The sequence below is a fragment of the Oncorhynchus keta genome, chromosome 26, assembly GCF_023373465.1.
Source record: "Oncorhynchus keta strain PuntledgeMale-10-30-2019 chromosome 26, Oket_V2, whole genome shotgun sequence".
Lineage (NCBI taxonomy): Eukaryota > Metazoa > Chordata > Actinopteri > Salmoniformes > Salmonidae > Oncorhynchus > Oncorhynchus keta.
Window position 1 is genome coordinate 41,635,624 of NC_068446.1, and position 27,390 is coordinate 41,663,013.

The following is a 27,390-nucleotide window of genomic DNA, read 5'->3' on the forward strand; positions in this document are numbered from 1 at the left end:
TTATTCAGTCTCATCTGAAAGTTGTAAATTCTTGGTTATCTTCACGAACCCTGGCTAACAAGTTGAATCAGCAATACAAAATTTGGTTTAATTATTTGTTTTCCAAAAACCTAAATAATCACACAGAATTACATCTACACAGAATGGATCATACATTGATTACAAATTATGTCATAAAGGAAAACGTCCTTAGCGAACGGAACAGATATGACTGCTGGTTACACAAAGAAAGTGGGTTGGGTTTTGAATGAAAGAGCGGGAAGACTGAGGAACAAAGGGAGAAGCTATGTCTCTATTGGGCCGTAGGCAGCTACTCTATCGTAAATACAGAATCTTCTGCATTCTAAATAACCACCCATTTGGAAAAGGAAAATACAATAAATATTTACTCTGAGCTGCGCTTCGGATCGGTTGGTTGTAGATGGGAGGCCGGATTGTCCTTCGAAGAATGTCCCGTGTTAGAATGGATACTTGGTACTACCGTCGTCGTGTGGAAGGACAGATACTCTGTCCGTCCTCTTCTAGCCCACGTCTACAGTTGCTGCGCTAACGCGATGGCTGGGAGGTATCACTTCTTTAGTGAACAAGAGTTCAAAGCTCATACCAAGTTGCCATGCTATATGCTCATGCTGTATTCTGGTATAGTCGAAATTCATCCTTCCGGCGTGTAGGTCGTCACCTTCACATTGAAATTTGATGCTAATTTCGTTAGGTTCTTGCTGGGGTTGGCTTAGCTCTGTAGGTGGTCTTTCTCCTTTCAACGTGGGGACCTCAAGTCCACACGTCCTTGAAACAGGAAGTTACATTTCCGTAAAGGGGTTGGGAGAGGGGGCCGTGTTTCATAGTTTACAACCAGTGTCTGTTCACATGGGCGGGGCCACTGAGTTGAGCATAGTTCACTCATGAAAACCAATTCTTTAATTTAGGAGCTACAATTACATTTAATCTTTTAACAAATAGTTTCATATTTAAACATTTAAATTGCACAACAATTCCATGTGAATCTGATAACTAGAATGTGTATACTTTCCAAGATACAGTTTATGTTGCCTTATCATTAGTAATAATGTCTCAGATGCCAACGCATATTTTCAACTAGTTGGATTATTGAAATATGGTTCAGTTTCGCACCTTTTGATGTTACCAGACTCTCCATGTTAACAAAACGATTCTCAATAGTCACATCGGTAGAGTAGAGAGAGGAAAAAGGGGAAAGGTATTTATGGGGGTCATAAACCTCCCCATCAGGCCAACTTCATGACACTATGCTTCAGGGGGAGGGGCAGGTAGCCTACACATACACAGATTTCCTGCTGCAGGCAGACACTGGAAGAAGTTTCTGAGTGACCGAGTGAGGGCTTTGCATAGGCGCTTTGTTGCATTTTCTGTTGGACTGAGGGGGAAAAAATACCTGGAATGTAAAATAACATTAATAACCAGTTCCCATGCTTTTAAAATAATGGTTCTGTTCCGGAACAGTATAGATCACTTTCATTCCTGGTTCTGATTCTGTTCCGTAAATGTTTATTTTCCGGTTTCCTGCTTTCTCATCCCCTCTCTCTCTCCATAGGTGAGAAAGGTACCCTGAGCCATGGGTCTGTGGTGGATGGGAAGTTTGAGGGCTTCATCCAGACGTACCAGGGGACGTTCTACGTAGAGCCAGCTGAGCGATACCTGAAGGACCGGGACGTTCCCTTCCATTCAGTTATCTACCACGAGGACGACATCAGTAAGTACTGTAGTATGTGTGTGTACTGGAGTATACAGCTCCTTTCACTATTAAAAACACAAACACGCTTTGATGTACCCTCTTGTCATCTTTCAATTGTGTGAGAGTGTTTGTTCGTTTTCCATTTGGAGGATAGAGACAGGCTCAGGGCTGGCCCCTTTCATTCTCTTAGGCACCACAGCAGCATCTCAGTTTGTTTTATTGAGCTGTGGTGCCTAAGAGAATGATGTGCCTTATGTTACCTGATATATTAAGGTACAAGTCCTCATATAGTCATCTGTAGTGTAGACTAATCATTCAACTACAAGACCCTGCTAGGTAAAGTCCCCCTTTATCTCAGCTTGCTGGTCACCATAGCATCACCCACCTGTAGCACGCGCTCCAGCAGGTATATCTCTCTGGTCACCCCCAAAACCAATTATTTCTTTGGCCGCCTCTCCTTCCAGTTCTCTGCTGCCAATGACTGGAACGAACTACAAAAATCTCTGAAACTGGAAACACATCTCCCTCACTAGCTTTAAGCACCAACTGTCGGAGCAGCTCACAGATTACTGCACCTGTACATAGCACACCTATAATTTTAGCCCAAACAACTACCTTTTTCCCTACTGTATTTATTTATTTTATTTATTTATTTTGCTCCTTTGCACCCCATTATTTTTATTTCTACTTTGCACATTCTTCCACTGCAAATCTACCATTCCAGTGTTTTACTTGCTATATTGTATTTACTTTGCCACCATGGCCTTTTTTTGCCTTTTCCTCCCTTATCTCACCTCATTTGCTCACATCGTATATAGACTTGTTTATACTGTATTATTGACTGTATGTTTGTTTTACTCCATGTGTAACTCTGTGTCGTTGTATGTGTCGAACTGCTTTGCTTTATCTTGGCCAGGTCGCAATTATAAATGAGAACTTGTTCTCAACTTGTCTACCTGGTTAAATAAAGGTGGGAAAAAAACTGCTAGGACACTTGTGAAGCGTACTGGAGCAGAGGGTGTGAACTGAGAGTAGCTTTCTGGTGACTATGGAGTCGCTCTCTGATGGCTATAGAGTCGCTCTCTGGTGGCTATAGAGTCGCTCTCTGGTGGCTATAGAGTCGCTCTCTGGTGGCTATAGAGTCGCTCTCTGGTGACTAGAGTAGCAATAGAGTAGCTCTCTGGTCGCTATGGAGTAGCTCTCTGGTCGCTATGGAGTCGCTCTCTGGTCGCTATGGAGTCGCTCTCTGGTCGCTATGGAGTCGCTCTCTGGTCGCTATGGAGTCGCTCTCTGGTGGCTATGGAGTCGCTCTCTGGTGGCTATGGAGTGCTCTCTGCTATGGAGTCGCTCTCTGGAGTCGCTCTCTGGCTATGGAGTCGCTCTCTGGAGTAGCTCTCTGGTGACTGGAGTAGCTCTCTGGTGACTGGAGTAGCTCTCTGGTGACTGGAGTAGCTCTCTGGTGACTGGAGTAGCTGGACTGGAGTAGCTCTCTGGTGACTGGAGTAGCTCTCTGGTGACTATGGAGTAGCTCTCTTGTGACTGGAGTAGCTCTCTGGTGACTGGAGTTGCTCTCTGGTGACTGGAGTTGCTCTCTGATGACCGGAGTTGCTCTCTGATGACCGCTTGCTCTCTGGTGACTATGGAGTAGCTCTCTGGTGGCTATGGAGTACTCTGGTCACTATGGAGTAGCTCTCTGGTGGCTATAGAGTAGCTCTCTGGTGGCTATAGAGTAGCTCTCTGGTCACTATGGAGTCTACTATGGAGTAGCTCTCTGGTGGCTATAGCTCTCTGGTGGCTATATAGTAGCTCTCTGGTGACTATAGAGTGCTCTCTGGTGGCTATAGAGTAGCTCTCTGGTGGCTATAGAGTAGCTCTCTGGTGGCTATAGAGTAGCTCTCTGGTGACTATGGAGTAGCTCTCTGGTGACTATGGAGTAGCTCTCTGGTGGCTATAGAGTCGCTCTCTGGTCACTATGGAGTACTTCTCTGGTGGCTATAGAGTAGCAATAGAGTAGCGCTCTGGTGACTATAGAGTAGCAATGGAGTAGCTCTCTGGTGACTATAGAGTAGCTCTCTGGTGGCTATAGAGTAGCTCTCTGGTGGCTATAGAGTAGCTCTCTGGTGGCTATAGAGTAGCTTTCTGGTGACTATGGAGTCGCTCTCTGATGGCTATAGAGTCGCTCTCTGGTGGCTATAGAGTCGCTCTCTGGTGGCTATAGAGTCTCTCTGGTGGCTATAGAGTCGCTCTCTGGTGGCTATAGAGTCGCTCTCTGGTGACTAGAGTAGCAATAGAGTAGCTCTCTGGTCGCTATGGAGTAGCTCTCTGGTCGCTAGCTCTCTGGTGCTATGGAGTCTCTCTGGTCGCTATGGAGTCGCTCTCTGGTCGCTATGGAGTCGCTCTCTGGTCGCTATGGAGTCGCTCTCTGGTGGCTATGGAGTCGCTCTCTGGCTATGGAGTCGCTCTCTGGAGTAGCTCTCTGGTGACTGGAGTAGCTCTCTGGTGACTGGAGTAGCTCTCTGGTGACTGGAGTAGCTCTCTGGTGACTGGAGTAGCTCTCTGGTGACTGGAGTAGCTCTCTGGTGACTATGGAGTAGCTCTCTTGTGACTGGAGTAGCTCTCTGGTGACTGGAGTTGCTCTCTGGTGACTGGAGTTGCTCTCTGATGACTGGAGTTGCTCTCTGGTGACTATGGAGTAGCTCTCTGGTGGCTATGGAGTAGCTCTGGTCACTATGGAGTAGCTCTCTGGTGGCTATAGAGTAGCTCTCTGGTGGCTATAGAGTCGCTCTCTGGTCACTATGGAGTCGCTCTCTGGTGACTATGGAGTAGCTCTCTGGTGGCTATAGAGTCGCTCTCTGGTGGCTATATAGTAGCTCTCTGGTGACTATAGAGTAGCTCTCTGGTGGCTATAGAGTAGCTCTCTGGTGGCTATAGAGTAGCTCTCTGGTGACTATGGAGTAGCTCTCTGGTGACTATGGAGTAGCTCTCTGGTGACTATGGAGTAGCTCTCTGGTGGCTATAGAGTCGCTCTCTGGTCACTATGGAGTACTTCTCTGGTGGCTATAGAGTAGCAATAGAGTAGCGCTCTGGTGACTATAGAGTAGCAATGGAGTAGCTCTCTGGTGACTATAGAGTAGCTCTCTGGTGGCTATAGAGTAGCTCTCTGGTGGCTATAGAGTAGCTCTCTGGTGGCTATAGAGTAGCTCTCTGGTGACTATGGAGTAGCTCTCTGGTGGCTATGGAGTCGCTCTCTGGTGGCTATGGAGTCACTCTCTGGCTATGGAGTAGCTCTCTGGTGGCTATGGAGTAGCTCTCTGGTGGCTATGGAGTAGCTCTCTGGTGGCTATAGAGTAGCTCTCTGGTGACTATGGAGTAGCTCTCTGGTGGCTATGGAGTAGCTCTCTGGTGGCTATGGAGTAGCTCTCTGGTGGCTATGGAGTCGCTCTCTGGTGGCTATGGAGTCACTCTCTGGCTATGGAGTAGCTCTCTGGTGGCTATGGAGTAGCTCTCTGGTGGCTATGGAGTAGCTCTCTGGTGGCTATGGAGTAGCTCTCTGGTGACTATGGAGTAGCTCTCTGGTCGCTATGGAGTCGCTCTCTGGTCGCTATGGAGTCGCTCTCTGGTCGCTGTGGAGTAGCTCTCTGGTGACTATGGAGTAGCTCTCTGGTGACATCCAAGAGTAGCTGAAGAGGATGAAGTGGCAAGTCGTGAAGGTGACAAATGTTACTTCGGGTAATGTAAACGTGTGTGTTTCTCTCCCTTTAGATTACCCCCACAAGTATGGTCCAGGGGGGGGCTGTGCCGACCACTCTGTGTTTGAGAGGATGAAGAAATACCAGGCCACCGCCATGGAGGAGCCAAACACGGTGAGTTAACAGACTGGGGGGGGGGGTCTGAAATGGCACCCATAATTCCCTATATAGGGCACTACTTTGGACCAGGGCTCTATGGCACTACTGTATATACATTGAGTGTACCAAACATTAGGAACACCTGCTCTTTCTCTGACAGACTGACCAGGTGATGTCACCTGTTAAATCCACTTCAATCAGTGTAGATGAACGGGAGGAGACGGGTTAAAGAAGGATTGTTAAGCCTTGAAACAACTGAGACATTTTATATGACCTTTTATTTAACTAGTCAAGTCAGTTAAGAAACAAATACTTATTTTCAATGACGGCCTAGGAACAGTGGATTAACTGGCCTAGGAACAGTGGGATAACTGCCTTGTTCAGGGGCAGAAAGAAAGATTTTTACCTTGTCAGCTCAGGGATTTGATCTTGCAACCTTCCGGTTACTAGTCCAATGATCTATCCACAAGGCCACCTGCCGCCCAGGGGGGACGCTCTACGTAGAGCCCGCTGAGCGATACATGGATTGTGTATGTGTGCTGTTCAGAGGGTGAATGGGCAAGACAAATCATTTATGTGCCTTTGAACAGGATATGGTAGTAAGTACCAGGCACACCGGTTTGAGTGTGTCAAGAACTGCAACGCTGCTGGGTTTTTCACACTCAACAGTTTCCCCTTTGTGTATCAAGAATGGTCCCCCACCCAAAGGACATCCAGCCAACCTGACACAACTGTGTGAAGCATTGGCGTCCACATGGGCCAGCATCCCTGCGGAACGCTTTTAACACCTTGTAGAGTCAACATGGGCCAGCATTCCTGCGGAACGCTTTTAACACCTTGTAGAGTCAACATGGGCCAGCATCCCTGCGGAACGCTTTTAACACCTTGTAGAGTCCATGCCCCGACGAATTGAGGCTGTTCTGAGGACAAAAGAGGAGGTGCAACTCAATATTAGGAAGGTGTTTGGTATACTCTGTGTATGTAACTGTGTGATGATACTCCATGTAAGTATCTTTTAGCTCAGTGGGTACTACATCTTGCGTCAGATATTGGACTCGACATCTCATCAGTGAATGTATAATACTATGAAACTAGAAGATTAGGGATTTCTTATCCTCATGGGGAGCTGGTGGTACAGTACAGTCTACAATAATACAGGCTTTAATACTGGCCCCTCCCCTCGCTCTACCCCTCTTCCACTCCTCTTCCTCCTCCCAGAAGCTCCATGCAGAGGAGGCGTCCAGTGACCCGGTGTTGCTGAGGAAGAGGAGGACGGCTCAGATAGAGAAGAACACCTGCCAACTCTTCATCCAGACAGACCACCTCTTCTTCAAGTACTACAAGACCAGGGAGGCCGTCATCGCACAGGTACTGGATGATACGCACACACACGCACACACACGCACGCACACAGTATTCCTCAATAGCACCAAGTGTATTGTTTGTGTGATACCGGGTTCTTTGGGGATGGGGAAACATGTCAACAATGTTTTTAGAACTGTGTGTCAAGATTCCATTCCAGAATAATGACGTGAATTCTGATCCATCTTGTTGTTGTTCCAGATCTCTAGTCACATCAAGGCTATTGATGCCATCTACCAGGGAACAGACTTCATGGGTATCCGGAACATCAGCTTTATGGTCAAGAGGATACGGGTGAGACCCTAGACAGTTGTTTCACCTGGCAACGTTCAGTCAGTCAGTCAATCAATCAGTCACCACCGGTTCCCACTTCCTGTTGTACTTCTGGTTGTCTGTAGTGATGTCACTCCCTGTTACCGCATCCTGTTTGTCTGTCATGATGCCACTTACAGTCACCACTTCCTGTTGTACTTTCTATTGTCTGGTGTGACATCACTTCCTGTTTCCACTTCCTGTTATATGTCTAACATGTGGCCACTTCCTGCTCCAGATCAACACTACTACAGATGAGAGGGACCGGTCCAACCCTTTCCGCTTCGCTAACATCGGCGTGGAGAAGTTCCTGGAGCTGAACTCTGAGCAGAACCATGACGACTACTGTCTGGCCTACGTCTTCACTGACAGGGACTTTGATGATGGTGTGCTGGGTCTGGCCTGGGTTGGAGCTCCTGCAGGTACTGACACACAATTACTGGTCCTGGTCTGGCTCATTTGCGAAGACCATGGCGCTCCAAAAGTATTTGTGATGCATTATGGGTCTTGAAGGGATGGACCTGTGTGTCCACAGGGAGTTCTGGAGAGATGGACTGACCCTCACTAATACCTGTCTGTGTGTCCACAGGGAGTTCTGGAGAGATGGACCATCTCCCACTAATACCTGTCTGTCTGTCCACAGGGAGTTCTGGAGAGATGGACTGACCCTCACTAATACCTGTGTGTCCACAGGGAGTTCTGGAGAGATGGACTGACCCTCACTAATACCTGTCTGTGTGTCCACAGGGAGTTCTGGAGAGATGGACCATCTCCCACTAATACCTGTCTGTCTGTCCACAGGGAGTTCTGGAGAGATGGACTGACCCTCACTAATACCTGTGTGTCCACAGGGAGTTCTGGAGAGATGGACTGACCCTCACTAATACCCGTCTGTCTGTCTGTCCACAGGAAGTTCTGGAGGGATCTGTGAGAAGAGTAAGCTGTACTCTGACGGGAAGAAGAAGTCCCTGAATACCGGCATCATCACTGTTCAGAACTACGCCTCCCACGTCCCTCCGAAGGTCTCACACATCACCTTTGCCCACGAGGTGGGACACAACTTTGGCTCGCCGGTGAGTTAGATAATCTAGCCTGCTGATGGTAATCTAGCCTGCTCTTACTCACTCTCTCTCACACACACACACACACACACACACACACACACACACACACACACACACACACACACACACCACACACACACCCCACACACACACACACACACACTTCCCCCTTTCTCTCTCTCCCCCCCTCCTCACTCACACACACACTCTCTCCCCTCCCCCTCTCTTTCCCCCTCTCACTCTCTCACTCACACACACACACACACACACACACACACACACACACACACACACACACACATACACTCTCCCCTCCCCCTCTCCCCCCCTCTCTTTCCCCCTCTCTCTCACACCCACACTCACTCATTCACACTGTGTGTGCGTGCGTGCGTGTGTGTGTGTGCTTTGTTTGTAACCGCAGCATGACTCGGGGTCGGAGTGCACCCCAGGGGAGTCGAAGACCCAGGATAAGAAGGAGAAGGGGAACTACATCATGTACGCCCGGGCCACATCAGGAGACAAGCTCAACAACAACAAGTTCTCCGTCTGTAGCGTCAGGAACATCAGCCAGGTCCTGGAGAAGAAGAGGGGAAGCTGCTTTGTCGGTATGTTTCCTCTGCTGTCTATGGTGTTTGAAGCTAATTTGTCGGTACGTTTCCTCTGCTGTCTATGGTATTTGAAGCTAATTTGTCGGTATGTTTCCTCTGCTGTCTATGGCATTTGAAGCTAATTTGTCGGTATGTTTCCTCTGCTGTCTATGGTGTTTGAAGCTAATTTGTCGGTATGTTTCCTCTGCTGTCTATGGTGTTTGAAGCTAGTTTGTCGGTATGTTTCCCTCTGCTGTCTATGGTGTTTGAAGCTAATTTGTCGGTATGTTTCCTCTGCTGTCTATGGTATTTGAAGCTAATTTGTCGGTACGTTTCCTCTGCTGTCTATGGTATTTGAAGCTAATTTGTCGGTATGTTTCCTCTGCTGTCTATGGCATTTGAAGCTAATTTGTCGGTATGTTTCCTCTGCTGTCTATGGTGTTTGAAGCTAATTTGTCGGTATGTTTCCACTACTGTGTATGGTATTTGAAGCTAGTTTGTCGGTACGTTTCCTCTGCTGTGTTTGTAGAATTCCGTCAAATTTCTTCAAGCAGGATTTTTGGAAAGCCTTGGAATTTTGGGAAAGTTTTTGAAATTCTACACTTCATTAAAGATCATATGTGTTATTATGAATGTCATTTCGTAATGTGTACGTGTTCTTTCTGCCCCCCTTCCCCTACAGAGTCAGGCCAGCCCATCTGTGGTAATGGGTTAGTGGAGCCAGGGGAGGAGTGTGACTGTGGATACAGCGATCAGTGCAGAGACCAGTGTTGCTATGACGCCGACCAGCCTGACAACAGGAAGTGTAAACTAAAACCCAACAAAGTCTGCAGGTAAGATAGCCCAACCGACAGAGTATCTGTGGTCCGGGAAGTTAACCTGACAGGGTAGCTGTCGTCCAGGAAGTTAACCTGACAGGGTAGCTGTCGTCCAAGTAGTTAACCTGACAGGGTAGCTGTCGTCCAAGTAGTTAACCTGACAGGGTAGCTGTCGTCCAACTAGTTAACCTGACAGGGTAGCTGTCGTCCAAGTAGTTAACCTGACAGGGTAGCTGTCGTCCAAGTAGTTAACCTGACAGGGTAGCTGTCGTCCAAGTAGTTAACCTGACAGGGTAGCTGTCGTCCAAGTAGTTAACCTGACAGGGTAGCTGTCGTCCAAGTAGTTAACCTGACAGGGTAGCTGTCGTCCAGGAAGTTAACCTGACAGGGTAGCTGTCGTCCAGGAAGTTAACCTGACAGGGTAGCTGTCGTCCAGGAAGAAAAGGGACTCAAACTGAAGAAATAAGACGCTTCGTTTCTTACAAATGTCATTGTAATTAAATTACTAAAATTGACGTGTGCGGAGGCATATTTCTGTCATTTTGTTGTTTTCTGTCAAATGGTGTATTTTCCTTAATACAAATTGAAGCCCTTATGTCTTTCCCTCCCCCAGTCCCAGCCAGGGCCCGTGCTGTACTCCTGAGTGCTACTATAAGGGCCGTAATGAGAAGTGTCGTGAGGAGTCTGAGTGTGCTCATCAGGGCATGTGTAACGGGGGTACGGCCCAGTGCCCCACCTCTGAACCCAAGGCCAACTTCACCGCCTGCCACGGAGAAACTCAAGTGTGCCTCAACGGGGTGAGTGGATACCTGGCTACCTGTAGCGTGTAGTTAAATACCTGGCTACCTGTAGCGTGTAGTTAAATACCTGGCTACCTGTAGCGTGTAGTTAAATACCTGGCTACCTGTAGCGTGTAGTTAAATACCTGGCTACCTGTAGCGTGTAGTTAAATACCTGGCTACCTGTAGCGTGTAGTTAAATACCTGGCTACCTGTAGCGTGTAGTTAAATACCTGGCTACCTGTAGCGTGTAGTTAAATACCTGGCTGCCTGTAGCGTGTAGTTAACTACCTGGCTACCCGTAGCGTGTAGTTAAACACCTGGCTACCCGTAGTGTGTAGTTAAATACCTGGCTACCTGTAACGTGTAGTTAAAAACCTGGCTACCTGTAGCGTGTAGTTAAACACCTGGCTACCCGTAGTGTGTAGTTAAATACCTGGCTACATGTAGCGTGTAGTGAAATACCTGGCTAGCTGTAGCGTGTAGTTAAATACCTGGCTAGCTGTAGCGTGTAGTTAAATACCTGGCTACCTGTAGCGTGTAGTTAAATACCTGGCTAGCTGTAGCGTGTAGTTAAATAACTGGCTAGCTGTAGCGTGTAGTTAAATACCTGGCTACCTGTAGCGTGTAGTTAAATACCTGGCTACCTGTAGCGTGTAGTTAAATACCTGGCTAGCTGTAGCGTGTAGTTAAATACCTGGCTACCTGTAGCGTGTAGTTAAATACCTGGCTAGCTGTAGCGTGTAGTTAAATACCTGGCTACCTGTAGCGTGTAGTTAAATACCTGGCTACCTGTAGCGTGTAGTTAAATACCTGGCTAGCTGTAGCGTGTAGTTAAATACCTGGCTACCTGTAGCGTGTAGTTAAATACCTGGCTAGCTGTAGCGTGTAGTTAAATACCTGGCTACCTGTAGCGTGTAGTTAAATACCTGGCTAGCTGTAGCGTGTAGTTAAATACCTGGCTACCTGTAGCGTGTAGTTAAATACCTGGGTACCCGTAGTGTTTAATTACATTGAAAATAAGAATTTGTTCTTAACTGACTTGCCTAGTTAAATAAAGGTATAAAAAAAACATCTGACAAAAAATATCTAAAGACACTGAGAGGCAGCAGACTTTGTGAAAATTAATATTTGTGTCATTCTCAAAACTTTTGGCCACGACTGTACTATTATCCTGCACATTCTTAAAATAAAGTGGTGATCCGAACTTCCCTAAAACGGGGAATTTTTACTTGGATTAAATGTCAGGAATTGTGAAACTGAGTTTAAATGTATTTGGCTAAGGCGTATGTAAACTTCCAACTTCAACTGTACCTGGCTACCTGTAGTGTGTAAACCAATCGTCTAGCTTTGTGCCAACGTATACCGGGATCCTCAACTCAGCCTGGAATCTGCTCTTGACCTGCACTGTTTTTATTTCTATTAGAATGGAACGCCTCTCATTTTTACTGTGAATGTTGTTTGCCATGTTTATCTGTGTCTTGTCCCATCAGTCCCCACATGTGAATTTTTCCTCACAGGAAAATAAAAGGGCTGTATTTTCCTACTAGCTCTGACTTTGCTAATTAGTGTTAGAGAATTTCCAGTCATTGGGTGATTTTCAGTACCTATACTGAAGTAGAAAGAAGGATCTATCTATATAAGTTTAAATATTAGACGTGTAAAAAAAAAAAAAAACAGAACGGAAGCAGAATCCGTGTGGATGAAGCAAGGTAGACCAACAAGACGTGACTGGTCTGGGCCATATCTGATCTGGTGAAGGCTACTGGACATGCACATGGTTTTAGTCATACGTAGATAACACCGGCCTGAACTTGTGAAGATCTTTGGACGGGAACATTAGCTAATCAGTTATAGGCACCATTAGACCTGCAGTAGGAGTGTGCATGTCACGCCACCAATAGAATCTATGCCCCAATGTCTGAGCCAATAAGGGAATGGAAACCAAGCAAGACGACAAGTGGATTGACGATGTTTATGTCAGGGTGAAACTGTATAAAAGCCAAGTACTAAGAATGGAGAGTCAGTTCTTCCATGGAATTGCTCGGCTTTGTTACTCTCTGTAATAAAGTCTATTTGAATTCACAAGCGCCGGTATATTTGATTCAATATTTCCACGACATTAGCTACTTTATTGAGAGACAAAATGTACTTACTATAAATGCAACATGTGGTTGTCACACCTAGCTAAGCTAAAATGCATTAAACTGTAAGTCCCTCTGGATAAATGACTAAAATGTCACATGATATCTCATCCCTTCTATTGGCTCCTCCTCCAGGGCTGTTCTGGCTCCATCTGTGAGAAGTATGGTCTGGAGGTCTGTACCTGTGCCAGCGTGGAGGGCAAGGACGAGACTGACGAGCTGTGCCACGTTTGCTGTAGTGAGAAAAGTGAGTCCTGTTACCACGTCCTCGCGGTCGGTCCCCTCCTGACACCACGTCCTCGCGGTCGGTCCCCTCCTGACACCACGTCCTCGCGGTCGGTCCCCTCCTGTTACCACGTCCTCACGGTCGGTCCCCTCCTGTTACGTCCTCACGGTCCCCTCCCGACACCACGTCCTCACGGTCCCCTCCTGTTACCACGTCCTCACGGTCCCCTCCTGTTACCACGTCCTCACGGTCCCCTCCTGTCACCACGTCCTCACGGTCGGTCCCCTCCTGTTACCACGTCCTCGCGGTCGGTCCCCTCCAGTTACCACGTCCTCGCGGTCGGTCCCCTCCTAACATCACGTCCTCGCGGTCGGTCCCCTCCTGACATCACGTCCTCACGGTCGGTCCCCTCCTGACATCACGTCCTCGCGGTCCCCTCCTGACACCACGTCCTCACGGTCCCCTCCTGACATCACGTCCTCACGGTCCCCTCCTGACACCACGTCCTCACGGTCCCCTCCTGACATCACGTCCTCGCGGTCGGTCCCCTCCTGACATCACGTCCTCGCGGTCGGTCCCCTCCTGACATCACGTCCTCACGGTCCCCTCCTGACACCACGTCCTCACGGTCCCCTCCTGACACCACGTCCTCGCGGTCGGTCCCCTCCTGACATCACGTCCTCACGGTCGGTCCCCTCCTGACATCACGTCCTCGCGGTCGGTCCCCTCCTGACACCACGTCCTCGCGGTCCCCTCCTGGTCGGTCCCCTCCTGACACCACGTCCCCTCCTGACACCACGTCGGTCCCCTCCTGACATCACGGTCCTCCTGCGGTCGGTCCCCTCCTGACATCACGTCCTCGCGGTCGGTCCCCCCCCCTCCTGACATCACGTCCTCACGGTCCCCTCCTGACACCACGTCCTCGCGGTCCCCTCCTGACACCACGTCCTCGCGGTCAGTCCCCTCCTGACACCACGTCCTCACGGTCCCCTCCTGACACCACGTCCTCGCGGTCCCCTCCTGACACCACGTCCTCGTGGTCGGTCCCCTCCTGACACCACGTCCTCACGGTCCCCTCCTGACACCACGTCCTCACGGTCCCCTCCTGACACCACGTCCTCACGGTCCCCTCCTGACACCACGTCCTCACGGTCCCCTCCTGACACCACGTCCTCACGGTCCCCTCCTGTTACCACGTCCTCACGGTCCCCTCCTGTTACCACGTCCTCACGGTCCCCTCCTGACACCACGTCCTCGCGGTCCCCTCCTGACACCACGTCCTCGCGGTCGGTCCCCTCCAGTTACCACGTCCTCACGGTCCCCTCCTGTTACCACGTCCTCACGGTCCCCTCCAATCAAGGATTTCTGGGGAAAAAGCTGAACATTTTCTTGAATTGTTCAATCTTACTTGCCAGCTTGTATGATCGCTACATTGTAAGACATTGTTTAAAGCTCTTCGAGATTTTTTTTGTAATGAATAGCGTTATAAAATATGCCGTTATTATTGACTCCTGTGATTCTCTCATGTTGCAGTGAACCCCAACACCTGCAGCAGTACGGGTTCAGAGAAGCTGGCCGGGTTCTTCAATAAGAAAGTCACCACGTTGCCTGCGGGGTCTCCCTGCAACGACTTCAAGGGCTACTGTGACGTGTTCATGAGGTGTCGGCTGGTGGACGCGGACGGCCCTCTGGCCAGACTGAAGAAGGCCATCTTCAACCCTGAGCTCTATGAGAACATTGCAGAGTGGATAGTGGTATGTAGCTTACTGACCGACTCTTCAACCGTGAGCTCTATGAGAACATTGCAGAGTGGATAGTGGTACGTAGCTTACTGACCTACTCTTCAACCGTGAGCTCTATGAGAACATTGCAGAGTGGATAGTGGTATGTAGCTTACTGACCGACTCTTCAACCGTGAGCTCTATGAGAACATTGCAGAGTGGATTGTGGTACGTAGCTTACTGACCTACTCTTCAACCGTGAGCTCTATGGGAACATTGCAGAGTGGATAGTGGTATGTAGCTTACTGACCGACTCTTCAACCGTGAGCTCTATGAGAACATTGCAGAGTGGATAGTGGTATGTAGCTTACTGACCGACTCTTCAACCCTGAGCTCTATGAGAACATTGCAGAGTGGATCGTGGTACGTAGCTTACTGACCTACTCTTCAACCGTGAGCTCTATGAGAACATTGCAGAGTGGATAGTGGTATGTAGCTTACTGACCGACTCTTCAACCGTGAGCTCTATGAGAACATTGCAGAGTGGATAGTGGTATGTAGCTTACTGACCGACTCTTCAACCGTGAGCTCTATGAGAACATTGCAGAGTGGATAGTGGTATGTAGCTTACTGACCGACTCTTCAACCCTGAGCTCTATGAGAACATTGCAGAGTGGATCGTGGTACATAGCTTACTGACCGACTCTTCAACCGTGAGCTCTATGAGAACATTGCAGAGTGGATAGTGGTACGTAGCTTACCGACCGACTCTTCAACCGTGAGCCCATTTTGGTTTTCAACCGATGTAAAGTGGCACACTGGCGTGCCTTGGGGAACTCGCACGTAAACCACAAAACTTATCCTAATCTTGTTTTATATATATATATATTAATAAATTAACCAAGCAGCACTGCTTCCTAACACAGCACACATCCAATCAGGAAGCCAGCCGCACCAATGTGTCGGAGGAAACACCACAGGAGTCGCTGGTGCGCGATGAGACATCGGCCAACCCCTCCCTAACCCGGACGACGCTAGGCCAATTGTGCGTCGCCCCATGGACCTCCCGGTCGCGGCCGGTTACGACAGAGCCTGGGCGCGAACCCAGAGTCTCTGGTGGCACAGATGGCGCTGCAGTACAGCGCCCTTAACCACTGCTCCACCCGGGAGGCCCTTTTATTTTATGTACACTCAATTATAAATGTGACCTGTGGAATGTGCATGCCATGTTGACGTGGGAGCACCGGCTCAGACAATACATGAAATGTCACACGGTTCTATCTGTGTGACAGTGTTTGTCACAGAAAATAAGTACTTTGCAATATGGATCAAGATGAGATTGGAGGTAATTTAAAACCAAAATAAATTATTTGGAAAGGTTTTTGAGCCGCAGAAATGTTTATCCCATCAGGATGTGACACGGTTTTAAAAAAAAAAGTTGGGAACCACTGCAGTAGGTGTTACTATATACCATTAAATGTAATCTGTGTTTTCCATTTTCTAATTCCAGGCTCACTGGTGGGCAGTGTTGTTGATGGGCATCGCTTTGATCATGTTGATGGCTGGCTTCATTAAGATCTGTAGTGTCCACACCCCTTCCAGCAATCCCAAACTGCCTCCACCCAAACCATTGCCAGGTGAGTGTCTGTCGTCACACCCAGCTCTCCCACCCAAACCACTACCGGGTGAGTGTCTGTCTTCCCACCCAAACCACTACCAGGTGAGAGTCTGTCTTCCCACCCAAACCATTGCCAGGTGAGTGTCTGTCTTCACACCCAGCTCTCCCACCCAAACCACTACCGGGTGAGTGTCTGTCTTCCCACCCAAACCACTACCAGGTGAGAGTCTGTCTTCACACCCAGCTCTCCCACCCAAACCACTACCAGGTGAGTGTCTGTCTTCACACCCAGCTCTCCCACCCAAACCACTACCAGGTGAGTGTCTGTCTTCACACCCAGCTCTCCCACCCAAACCACTACCAGGTGAGTGTCTGTCTTCACACCCAGCTCTCCCACCCAAACCACTACCGGGTGAGTGTCTGTCTTCACACCCGGCTCTCCCACCCAAACCACTACCGGGTGAGTGTCTGTCTTCCCACCCAAACCACTACCAGGTGAGTGTCTGTCTTCACACCCGGCTCTCCCACCCAAACCACTACCGGGTGAGTGTCTGTCTTCCCACCCAAACCACTACCAGGTGAGTGTCTGTCTTCACACCCAGCTCTCCCACCCAAACCACTGGAGATACGAGCCGGTCTTCTCAATGGACTTAGACTGTCTACTTAGTCTTGTTATCCTCTCTGTGGTCGTTTTGTTGGGGTGCGTTACAAACCAGACGATTTGGGAAGTGGAGCAGACGAGCTGTTGATAGGTTGTGAACTAATCCGTCCCCCCCCCCCTCGACACCAGGCACGCTAAAGAGGAGGAGAGCCCAGCAGCACGCACGGGACGCCCGAGACGCCCAGGTGCACCAGTCCCAGTCCCACCACGGAGGTGGAGATCACGGCCAGCACCACCCAGTCTCCGGAGGCCAGCGGCAGCAGCCCTCACGCCAGGCCCAGCCACAGCCCCAGCCTCAGAGGCATCACCGCAGCCAGGGCCAGCCTAGAGAAAACTACCAGATGGGTCAGATGAGACGCTGAGCTGTTGAGACACCGGGGCTCGGGGTGGGACCGCTCGGGGTGGGACCGCTAGGTCCGCTGCTCCTTCCATCGACTGCTCCTTGCCTTGGCTCCTCCACGTGCCTATCTATGTCACTGGTGGGACTGGGATTTGAACCGATTTGTGGGATTTTAATCTGGGTCTCCAGGGTGGGAATCTGACATCCTAACCATTTAGATCAACAGGATTTTCTTAGCTTTTTCTTGATTAGGATCGATGGAATCAAGGGAAAGGGAATCACACTTGAGTTTTTACACGTTTTTTTTTTTAGGATTTCCTCTTGGTCTAATGGTTAAGGTGTTGGGTTGCCACGTGGGAGGACCTGGGTTCGAATCCCACCAGTTTACACCTAACAGTAGGATAAAACACTTGCTTCAGTCCTTCCGAAGAACAGCCTAAACTGGTTGTTTACCATCCTCATACCCTCCATCTACAAACAAAACAGAGTTGAGAAAGTGAGAATAAACGCCCCCCTCTCCAACAACCACCACTGACTAGAGCCTGCAGCACGGCTGACCTCTTCAGTCTTGTTTTCTGTGGCTCTCTATGTGCAGTGGAATCCACCATCAGTCATTTTGTTTGACCATCCACCATTTTATTTTTTTGTGGAGTGGAAGTGACCATCCACCATTTTATTTTTTGTGGAGTGGAGTGGAAGTGACCATCCACCATTTTGTTTTGTGGAGTGGAGTGGAAGTGACCATCCACCATTTTTTTTTTTTTTTTTTTTGTGGAGTGGAAGTGACCATCCACCATTTTGTTTTGTGGAGTGGAGTGGAAGTGACCATCCACCATTTTGTTTTGTGGAGTGGAGTGGAAGTGACCATCCACCATTTTTTTTTTTTTTTTTTGTGGAGTGGAAGTGACCATTGGCCATTTCCAATGCAGTAGGTCTTCGGTCTGCCTCTTTTTCCCACCAAATCTTTCTTTCTTTCAATGGAGTGCCAACAAGTGGAGGAATGGAATGGTTTCATCACGTGTAGCTTTACTACCTTCGGTCATGTTTTTTCTTTCGATTTGTAAAGTACCTCCTCTTTGAGTGAGAACACCCATGTGATCCGTGGCTCCTGGTTGGTTGAAATGTTTTGTCAGCCATAGTAGCCAGGAAATGAAGTGAAAAACACTCGGAGGAGATTTGCTAAAAACACAAAGTTTCAAACAAAACTGGGAAAAGAGACGAAGCTCTTCTCTTGGTTTCTCCATGTAGAGACTGACTGTCTTCTGCATGTGATTGTACAGATTTCATTGTAACATAAGTGAAAAAACTAAACTATTTCTTCTACTGTAAATGTACGTATGATTCTTGACTGTGTTTTTGGGTTAGTACTGTACTCTCAGGACAGTAACACAAATGAAGATATCTGGAATAGTAAATGGACAGCATTTCACCAATCAAGTTCTTCTTTTACTGCAGTGATGGAATCACATGGATGGAATTCTCTATGGCGTTGTGTTTAGCGTCCGGTTGCAAGATGCTCTAGGTTCCAAGGGTTGAACAAAAAGGTCACCACCATTTTCCCACTACTTCTCACCTTTGACCTTTTGTGACTTTGAAGATCTCCAAGATCTCTTCATCGGGTAACGACTTGTTCTGATCACGTCACGATGACATCATGATTAATGACTTGTTCCGGTCGCGTCATGATGACATCACGATGTAACGACTTGTTCTGATGACATCACGATGTAACGACTTGTTCTGATGACATCACGATGTAACGACGTGTTCTGATGACATCACGATGTAACGACTTGTTCTGATGACATCACGATGTAACGACTTGTTCTGATGACATCACGATGTAACGACGTGTTCTGATGACATCACGATGTAACGACTTGTTCTGTTGACGTCACGATGTAATGATTCGGGATAGAAGAATCAGGGGAAAGAAAGGAAAGGGAACTTCATTTTTAGTTTTTACCCACTTCTTATTTTTCTTGATATGTTTTGATGCAGAAGAATAGAACAAATAACCACTAACGGAAAGCTGATGATTCTGCCTGTTATATTAGGTCAGTGATGCGTTTTTTCTTTTTTTTTTAAGAGACATTTTATGGCACGCAATTCAAAATGGCACCCTATTCACTATTTAGCCCTATGCACCCTGGTCAAAAGTAGTGCACTATATAGGGTTTAGGGTGCCATTTCGGACATACACTTACTTTAGTACGGAGTGCATTAATAGTATCAAATTGCTAGGTTTATGTGTGTGGAAAATAAATACAAAAACAATTCCAGAATGGAGGAACAAAAAAAAAAAACATTGAATACAATTGATATCAAACTGTTCATTTTCAATGTGGGCATGGAGTCATTATTATTATTATGATTTTTAAATATGACTACGGTTGATTTGACAAAAGGTCTGTACTAAATTGTCTGTTACGTAATTGATCACAACCGATAACTTGCCAATGATAGCTGGTGTTGACTAGTTTGGGTCTGTAGTTCAGACAGCAGGGGGAGGAGTTATTCCAAGATGGTGGCACTTTCAAACTAACACTAACACTATGTATAGAGCTAGAATCTGGATTGAGTGGTCTTCCATCCTGCAACAATGTGTGTGGAGGCCTGGATTGGGTTCATTAGGCATCAAACGGAAGAAAACGGACTGCAACACGGAAGGGCCTACCTGGATTTGTCAAAAAAAAAAAACGTTAATTTTCCCGTTACAAAATGTTTTGAACACCGTTTTCTGCTGTGTGCCCTAATGAAGACGACCCTGTTGTGTTGCTCCTCTGTGTCCTTTACCGAGGTGAAGACTGTGGGCTTTTTACATTTAACATTGGTGTGCCATACATGTCTTTGTACTTGTGGGCGAACGAGTCATATCATTTTATGAATGAGTCACATCTTTTTATTTTTATCATTACCTTCTATGTAGGAAAAGCCAGTAGGAAGGTCTCTAAAAGCCATGCACTAGAGTTTGAATGGATGTCACAGAGCCTGGACCCATACCTACTGCTGTCAGGCCAACTCCTATGGTAATTGTCATGCCAAACAGTGATTTGACTATGATTTATTTTATCGTTTTTTTGCATAGGAGTTGGCCAGACAAAACAGATGTGGGGGTCCCTGGATAGAAGTGTCAGGTTTTTTGAGGAGATAGAGACTACGAGACGGTAGTACTAGGTGTTTACTCCTGCCCTTTTAATACTACAAAGACGGTAGGCTGGGTTGATGTGGAACAGCATTTGGAACATAGCCTAGATCACGTAAACAACTTCAAAGCTAACCCCAACCATACTGTTCTGGGTCAAATCTGTTCTTTTCCAACACTATCATGCTGACCCCAACCATACTGTTCTGGGTCAAATCTGTTCTTTTCCAACACTATCATGCTGACCCCAACCATACTGTTCTGGGTCAAATCTGTTCTTTTCCAACACTATCATGCTGACCCCAACCACACTGTTCTGGGTCAAATCTGTTCTTTTCCAACACTATCATGCTGACCCCAACCACACTGTTCTGGGTCAAATCTGTTCTTTTCCAACACTATCATGCTGACCCCAACCATACTGTTCTGGGTCAAATCTGTTCTTTTCCAACACTATCATGCTGACCCCAACCATACTGTTCTGGGTCATTTCCTGCATGGTTCCAGCAGCTATGGTTTAATGTGTAACCAGGCCAGGGCAGTATAACTCGGTTCGGCTCGGTTCGGCTTGGTTTGGCTCGGTTCAGCTCGGTTTGGCTCGGTTCAGCTCGGTTTGGCTCGGTTCAGCTCGGTTCGGCTCGGTTCAGCTCGGTTCGGCTCGGTTCGGCTCGGTTCAGCTCGGTTCGGCTCGGTTCAGTTCGGCTCGGTTTGGCTCGGTTCAGCTCAGTTTGGCTCGGTATTGTGAGAAGGGTAATGTTGACGACTTAGACGCGTGTCTGTCTTCCATTGAATCCTGTATTTCACATTGCTGAATAACTGGGAGACTGGTCGCTAAATGGATCGTGAAGGAAGCCGTTTTAATAAGACAGCTAGCACACTCACAGTACACTAAGCCAGACTTTTTTTCCCCCCCTGTAAACTTGTACAGTAGTTGGAGAATTTAAGAGTTTTAATTTGAAAATAAAAATCAACATTTCTGAAATCGAGGAAAAACTGTTCAGAAACAAAAACATCCCCTCCTCAAAACCTTCTCAGTAAACACTTGATTTTTGAAGGGAACCTTCGTAAGTATTTTAATAACATTCATAAACCGTACATAAAACATTCATAAGCAGTACATAAGTATTTCATAGTAGACATAGTGTATTAGATGCTTACACACTGATTATGAATGTGTTATAACATCTTATGTAGGTACCCTTTAAATAAAGTCTTTACCAACCTCCCTGGGTTCTCTTATCTATGCTAGTTGAAATGGGATTAGTTTTAAATATAATTTACTTTAATTCTCCACCATCAGGAAAATGGTAAATAATAATAATAATAATAAAAGTCAGTGTGATGGACTTTAATGTTTCCTTCATTCTCATTTGGTTTAAGTCAGTTATCCTGTGGCATGGTTTCTTTAAATTATTATTATAATTATAATTTTTTTTTCCGTGGTCTTCATGATAAAGAAGGTTCTAAGCGTATTACGTGCACTGAAATGTCCAAATTGAGTTGAAAAAAATGTTAGGTGAAATGAAGATCTAGGCCCGAAAGAACACACAATGATTAAAACGTTTTAAACTACTGTCTGATTTTAATGTTCACTGTGTTTTATACAGTAGCAAACATTGTTGTTCACTTTGAACATTTTTACTAAAGAAATTCAAAAAATGTATTGTGTATTTTTTTTTTTTGAGTACTTTAAATGCATTAATTAAAAGATTCGTTCAAAATAAATTGGATTTGATTCACTGTATAAAAATGTGTTTAAAACTATTACTTGAATAATATTTGTATTTAGTTCTATTTGTGTTTTTATAGTAATTTCTCTCCAGTAATTCAGGTTTGGACCATGGTATTTCAGTGTGAATACAGTTGTAGTTTTGGCCTCGTCTGCTTGCTGTATGCATTTATTTAGTTATAGGCTTGTTACATTTGGTCATGGGGCGCAGCTGGCCAGATATTTTCAACCCTAAAACCACATTGATCTCCTAGATATCCATATCCTAGAGGAGGCTATTTAACTCTTGTTTATTCTAGCCTATAATCAAATAAATACAAACCAACTGGCAAGTGTCATCACTGACATTTTCAACCTGTCTCCGACTGAGTCTGTAATACCTACATGTTGCAAGTAGACAACCATCGTCCCTTTGCCCAAGAACACCAAGGTAACCTGCCTAAATGACTACCGACCCGTAGCACTCACGTCTGTAGCCACATAACTCATCCCTCTGCAACTGGATCCTGGACATCCTGACGGGCTGCCCCCACGTGACGGGCTGCCCCCATGTGGTAAGAGTAGGTAACAACACATCTGCCACACTGATCCTCAAGACGGGGGCCCCTCAGGGGTGCGTGCTTAGTCCCCTCCTGTACTCCCTTTTCACCCATGACTGCATGGCCAAGCACGACTCCAACACAGTCATTAAGTTTGCCGACAACACACCGATGGTTGGCCTGATCACCGACAACGATGAGACAGGAAGGAGGTCAGAGACCTGGCAGTGTGGTACAAGGACAACAACCTCTCCCTCAACGTGATCAAGACAAATTAGCTGTTCGTGGACTACAGGAAAAGTAGGGCCGAGCATCCATCCATTCACATCGATGGGGCTGCAGTGGAGCGGGTCGAGAGTTTGAAGTTCCTTGGTGTCCACATCACCAACAAACTATCATGGTCCAAACACACCAAGACAGTTGTGGAGAGGGCACAACAACACCTATTCCCCCTCAGGAAAAATATTTGTCATGGGTCCTCAGATCCTCAAAAGGTTCTACAGCTGCACCATCGAGAGCATCCTGATTGGTTGCATCACCGCCTGGTATGGCAACTACTTGGCCTTTGACTGCAAGGCGCTACAGAGGGTAGTGCGTACCGCCCAGTACATCACTGGGGCCAAGCTTCCTGCCATCCAGGACCTCTATACCAGGCAGTGTCAGAGGAAGGCCCTAAAAATTGTCAAAGACTCCAGCCACTCTAGTCATAGACTGTTCTCTCTGCTACCACACGGCAAGCGGTACCGGAGTGCTAAGTCTAGGTCCAAAAGGCTCCTTAACAGCTTCTACCCCTGCTGAACAGGCAATCAAATGGCTACACAGACTATTTGCCTTGACCCCCATTTTTTTTTTACATTGCTGCTACTCGCTGTTTATTATCTCTGCATAGTCACTTTGCCCCTATCTACATGGACATATGACCTTAATTACTTTGACTAACCTGTACACCTGCACATTGACTCAGTACCGGTACCCCCTGTATATAGCCTCGTTATTTTGTTACTTTTTTAAACTTTAGTTTATTACAATCAAATCAAATCAAATGTATTTATATAGCCCTTTGTACATCAGCTGATATCTCAAAGTGCTGTGCAGAAACCCAGCCTAAAACCCCAAACAGCAAGAAATGCAGGTGTAGAAGCACGGTGGCTAGGAAACACTCCCTAGAAAGGCCAAAACCTAGGAAGAAACCTAGAGAGGAACCAGGCTATGAAGGGTGGCCTGTCCTCTTCTGGCTGTGCCGGGTGGAGATTATAACAGAACATGGCCAAGATGTTCAAATGTTCATAAATGACCAGCATGGTCAAATAATAATAATCACAGTAGTTGTCGAGGGTGCAGCAAGTCAGCAACTCAGGAGTAAATGTCAGTTTTTCATAGCCGATCATTAAGAGTATCTCTACCGCTCCTGCTGTCTCTAGAGAGTTGAAAACAGCAGGTCTGGTGAACAGGTCAGGATTCCATAGCCGCAGGCAGAACAGTTGAAACTGGAGCAGCAGCACGGCCAGGTGGACTGGGGACAGCAAGGAGTCATCATGCCAGGTAGTACTGAGGCATGGTCCTAGGGCTCAGGTCCTCAGATAATATATAATAATAATAATATATGCCATTTAGCAGACGCTTTTATCCAAAGCGACTTACAGTCATGTGTGCATACATTCTACGTATGGGTGGTCCCGGGAATCAAACCCACTACCCTGGCGTTACAAGCACCATGCTCTACCAACTGAGTTACAGAAGGACCAGATAGAAAGAGAATTAGGGAGAGCATACTTAAATTCACACAGGACACCGAATAAGACAGGAGAAGTACTCCAGATATAACAAACTGACCCAAGCCCCCCGAGACTACTGCAGCATAAATACTGGAGGCTGAGACAGGTGGGGTCAGGAGACACTGTGGCCCCATCCGATGATACCCCTGGACAGGGCCAAACAGGAAGGATATAACCCCACCCACTTTGCCAAAGCACAGCCCCCACACCACTAGAGGGATATCTTCAACCACCAATTTACCATCCTGAGACCAGGCAGAGTATAGCCCACAAAGATCTCCGCCACGGCACAACCCAAGGGGGGACGCCAACCCAGACAGGAAGATCACATCAGTGACTCAACCCACTCAGGTGACGCACCCCTCCTAGGGACGGCATGAAAGAGCACCAGTAAGGGTTAGAGGCAGAGAATCCCAGTGGAGAGAGGGGAACCGGCCAGGCAGAGACAGCAAGAGCGGTTCGTTGCTCCAGAGCCTTTCCGTTCACCTTCACACTCCTGGGCCAGACTACACTCAATCATATGACCCACTGAAGAGATGAGTCTTCAGTAAAGACTTAAAGGTTGAGACCGAGTCTGCGTCTCTCACATGGGTAGGCAGACCGTTCCATAAAAATGGAGCTCTATAGGAGAAAGCCCTTTAGCAAAAATTGCCTTACTGCAGTGTTCGTTAAGGGCTTGTAAGTAAGTGTTTCACTGTAAGGCAACACCTGTTGTATTTGGCGCATGTGACAAATACAATTTGATTTGATTTTCACGAGGTGCTGTAGCGTTGGACTAGTAACCTAAAGGTTGCAGAATGACTGGCAGCTCAGGGATTTGATCTTGCAACCTTTCAGTTACTAGTCCAATGCTCTAACCACTAGGCCACCTGCCACCCCAGATACAGTACCTCATGAAAATCAAATCAAATTGTTCCTAGGCCGTCATTGAAAATAATTTGTTCTTAACGGACTTGCCTAGTTAAATAAAGGTAAAATTTTAAAAAACGGGGTTTTGAAAATCATGATGTTACAGAACCCCATAGTATCCTGTCCATACAGTATGGTTTCCATGGAAATCACCGGGCGAAAGCACATGTCAGGACATGTGGTGTGTCATTGATTGTCAACACAGATCCTCAATACTGTTACAGTGCAGTGGTGCGTGCTGCACACAGCAATGTCACCCATAACAGTCAATATACTGCAGGAGCAGCAGTATCTCTCTAGCTTTCCATTATGTATCTAAGGTACTGGTGTAGGTAGGCTGTGCTGGTCCGGGCATATTCCACAGATCAAATTAGCCTGAAATCCAGATCTGCTTGACGTTCCACTTCCTGTACTCTGTGGGAGGAGCTCAATTGGTTTTAGCTTGAGTCCGTTCCTCCGTCCTCCCCTCGTATTTTTTTAAATTTGTACCTTTATTTAACTAGGCAAGCCAGTTTAGAACAAATTATTATTTTCAATGACGGCCTAGGAACAGTGGGTTAACTGCCTGTTCAGGGGCAAAATGACAGATTTGTACCTTGTCAGCTCGGGGATTTGAACTTGCAACCTTCCGGTTACTAGTCCAACGCTCTAACCACTAGGCTACCTGCTTTTGAAAAATATCAAAAGGTAACGGAGGAGTGGAAATGTGGAAACAAAGGCACTTTTATGAAATGAGACTCCTGTCGTACTGCATGTTTGGCATATGACACTGAGAACAGGGAGTTTGTTGTCACAAACTGACTGGTAACAAGGCTAAGAATGAACAGCTACTTAGACAACTAATCCTTCCAGTCCTTTTTTTCTCTGCACAGCGGGCTTATCTGTTGCTCCTGGCCAAGATGACCTAAGGCAACTCCGGCGACCAAAGCAGATTAAGGAAAGGAGGACTCCAAACTAGACTGAAAAGACGGGCTACACGGCCTCCTCTTCCTAGTATCCTGATGGCCAGCTGAAAAGATGGGCTACACGGCCTCCTCTTCCTAGTATCCTGATGTCCAGCTGAAAAGACGGGCTACATGGCCTCCTCTTCCTAGTATCCTGATGTCCAGCTGAAAAGACGGGCTACAAGGCCTCCTCTTCCTAGTATCCTGATGGCCAGCTGAAAAGACGGGCTACAAGGCCTCCTCTTCCTAGTATCCTGTTGTCCAGCTGAAAAGATGGGCTACACGGCCTCCTCTTCCTAGTATCCTGATGGCCAGCTGAAAAGACGGGCTACACGGCCTCCTCTTCCTAGTATCCTGTTGTCCAGCTGAAAAGATGGGCTACACGGCCTCCTCTTCCTAGTATCCTGATGGCCAGCTGAAAAGACGGGCTACATGGCCTCCTCTTCCTAGTATCCTGATGGCCAGCTGAAAAGACGGGCTACATGGCCTCCTCTTCCTAGTATCCTGATGTCCAGCTGAAAAGACGGGCTACACGGCCTCCTCTTCCTAGTATCCTGATGGCCAGCTGAAAAGACGGGCTACATGGCCTCCTCTTCCTAGTATCCTGATGGCCAGCTGAAAAGACGGGCTACACGGCCTCCTCTTCCTAGTATCCTGTTGTCCAGCTGAAAAGATGGGCTACACGGCCTCCTCTTCCTAGTATCCTGATGGCCAGCTGAAAAGATGGGCTACATGGCCTCCTCTTCCTAGTATCCTGATGGCCAGCTGAAAAGACGGGCTACACGGCCTCCTCTTCCTAGTATCCTGATGGCCAGCTGAAAAGACGGGCTACATGGCCTCCTCTTCCTAGTATCCTGATGGCCAGCTGAAAATACGGGCTACACGGCCTCCTCTTCCTAGTATGTCCAAATAAACCTTGTGAACTCAGAGCAAGGCTTCAATCGCAGAGGGACATCAGGGAATGCTCTGTCTTAGCTTTCCCTGAGATGTGTCTTATGGACAGTTCACTCGACTCTGCTATTAAACCACACCGGCTTCTCCATATTCCGAATGGATCGGACGGCGGCTTCTGGTAAGAGTCCAGGGGGAGGGGTAATGTTTCCTCATAAGCAATTCCTGGTGTAGTGAAGTTGAAAACAATGTGAGCTCCTGTTCACC

General features: G+C 47.2%; 1 protein-coding gene and 1 long non-coding RNA gene across 4 annotated transcripts in view; one reads left to right on the plus strand and one right to left on the minus strand.

Annotated features, from left to right (window-relative positions):
* LOC118373228 (disintegrin and metalloproteinase domain-containing protein 10-like) overlaps positions 1–22,419 on the plus strand; it is a 36,222-nt gene extending 13,803 nt beyond the window's left edge. The window contains exons 4-17 of one of the 2 annotated variants that reach the window (XM_052480893.1): positions 1,571–1,729; positions 5,474–5,574; positions 6,778–6,927; positions 7,123–7,215; positions 7,472–7,655; positions 8,143–8,306; positions 8,719–8,902; positions 9,567–9,717; positions 10,316–10,499; positions 12,761–12,872; positions 14,385–14,605; positions 16,083–16,209; positions 16,981–20,997; positions 21,083–22,419. In XM_052480893.1, the coding sequence (XP_052336853.1) occupies positions 1,571–1,729; positions 5,474–5,574; positions 6,778–6,927; positions 7,123–7,215; positions 7,472–7,655; positions 8,143–8,306; positions 8,719–8,902; positions 9,567–9,717; positions 10,316–10,499; positions 12,761–12,872; positions 14,385–14,605; positions 16,083–16,209; positions 16,981–17,213 (2,063 nt within the window). In that variant the 3' untranslated portion in view covers positions 17,214–20,997; positions 21,083–22,419. The other variant, XM_052480892.1, reaches the window with a different exon arrangement.
* Positions 14,550–16,074, minus strand: LOC127912115 (uncharacterized). 2 transcript variants are annotated; one of them, XR_008080793.1, is made up of 3 exons: positions 15,338–16,074; positions 14,948–15,012; positions 14,550–14,687 (listed from the first exon to the last, which is right to left on the minus strand). It is a non-coding gene; the product is annotated as an uncharacterized LOC127912115 (long non-coding RNA). The 2 variants fall into 2 exon arrangements; XR_008080794.1 differs by lacking the exon at positions 15,338–16,074 and adding an exon at positions 15,078–15,318.
* Positions 22,420–27,390: the final 4,971 nt, after the last annotated feature.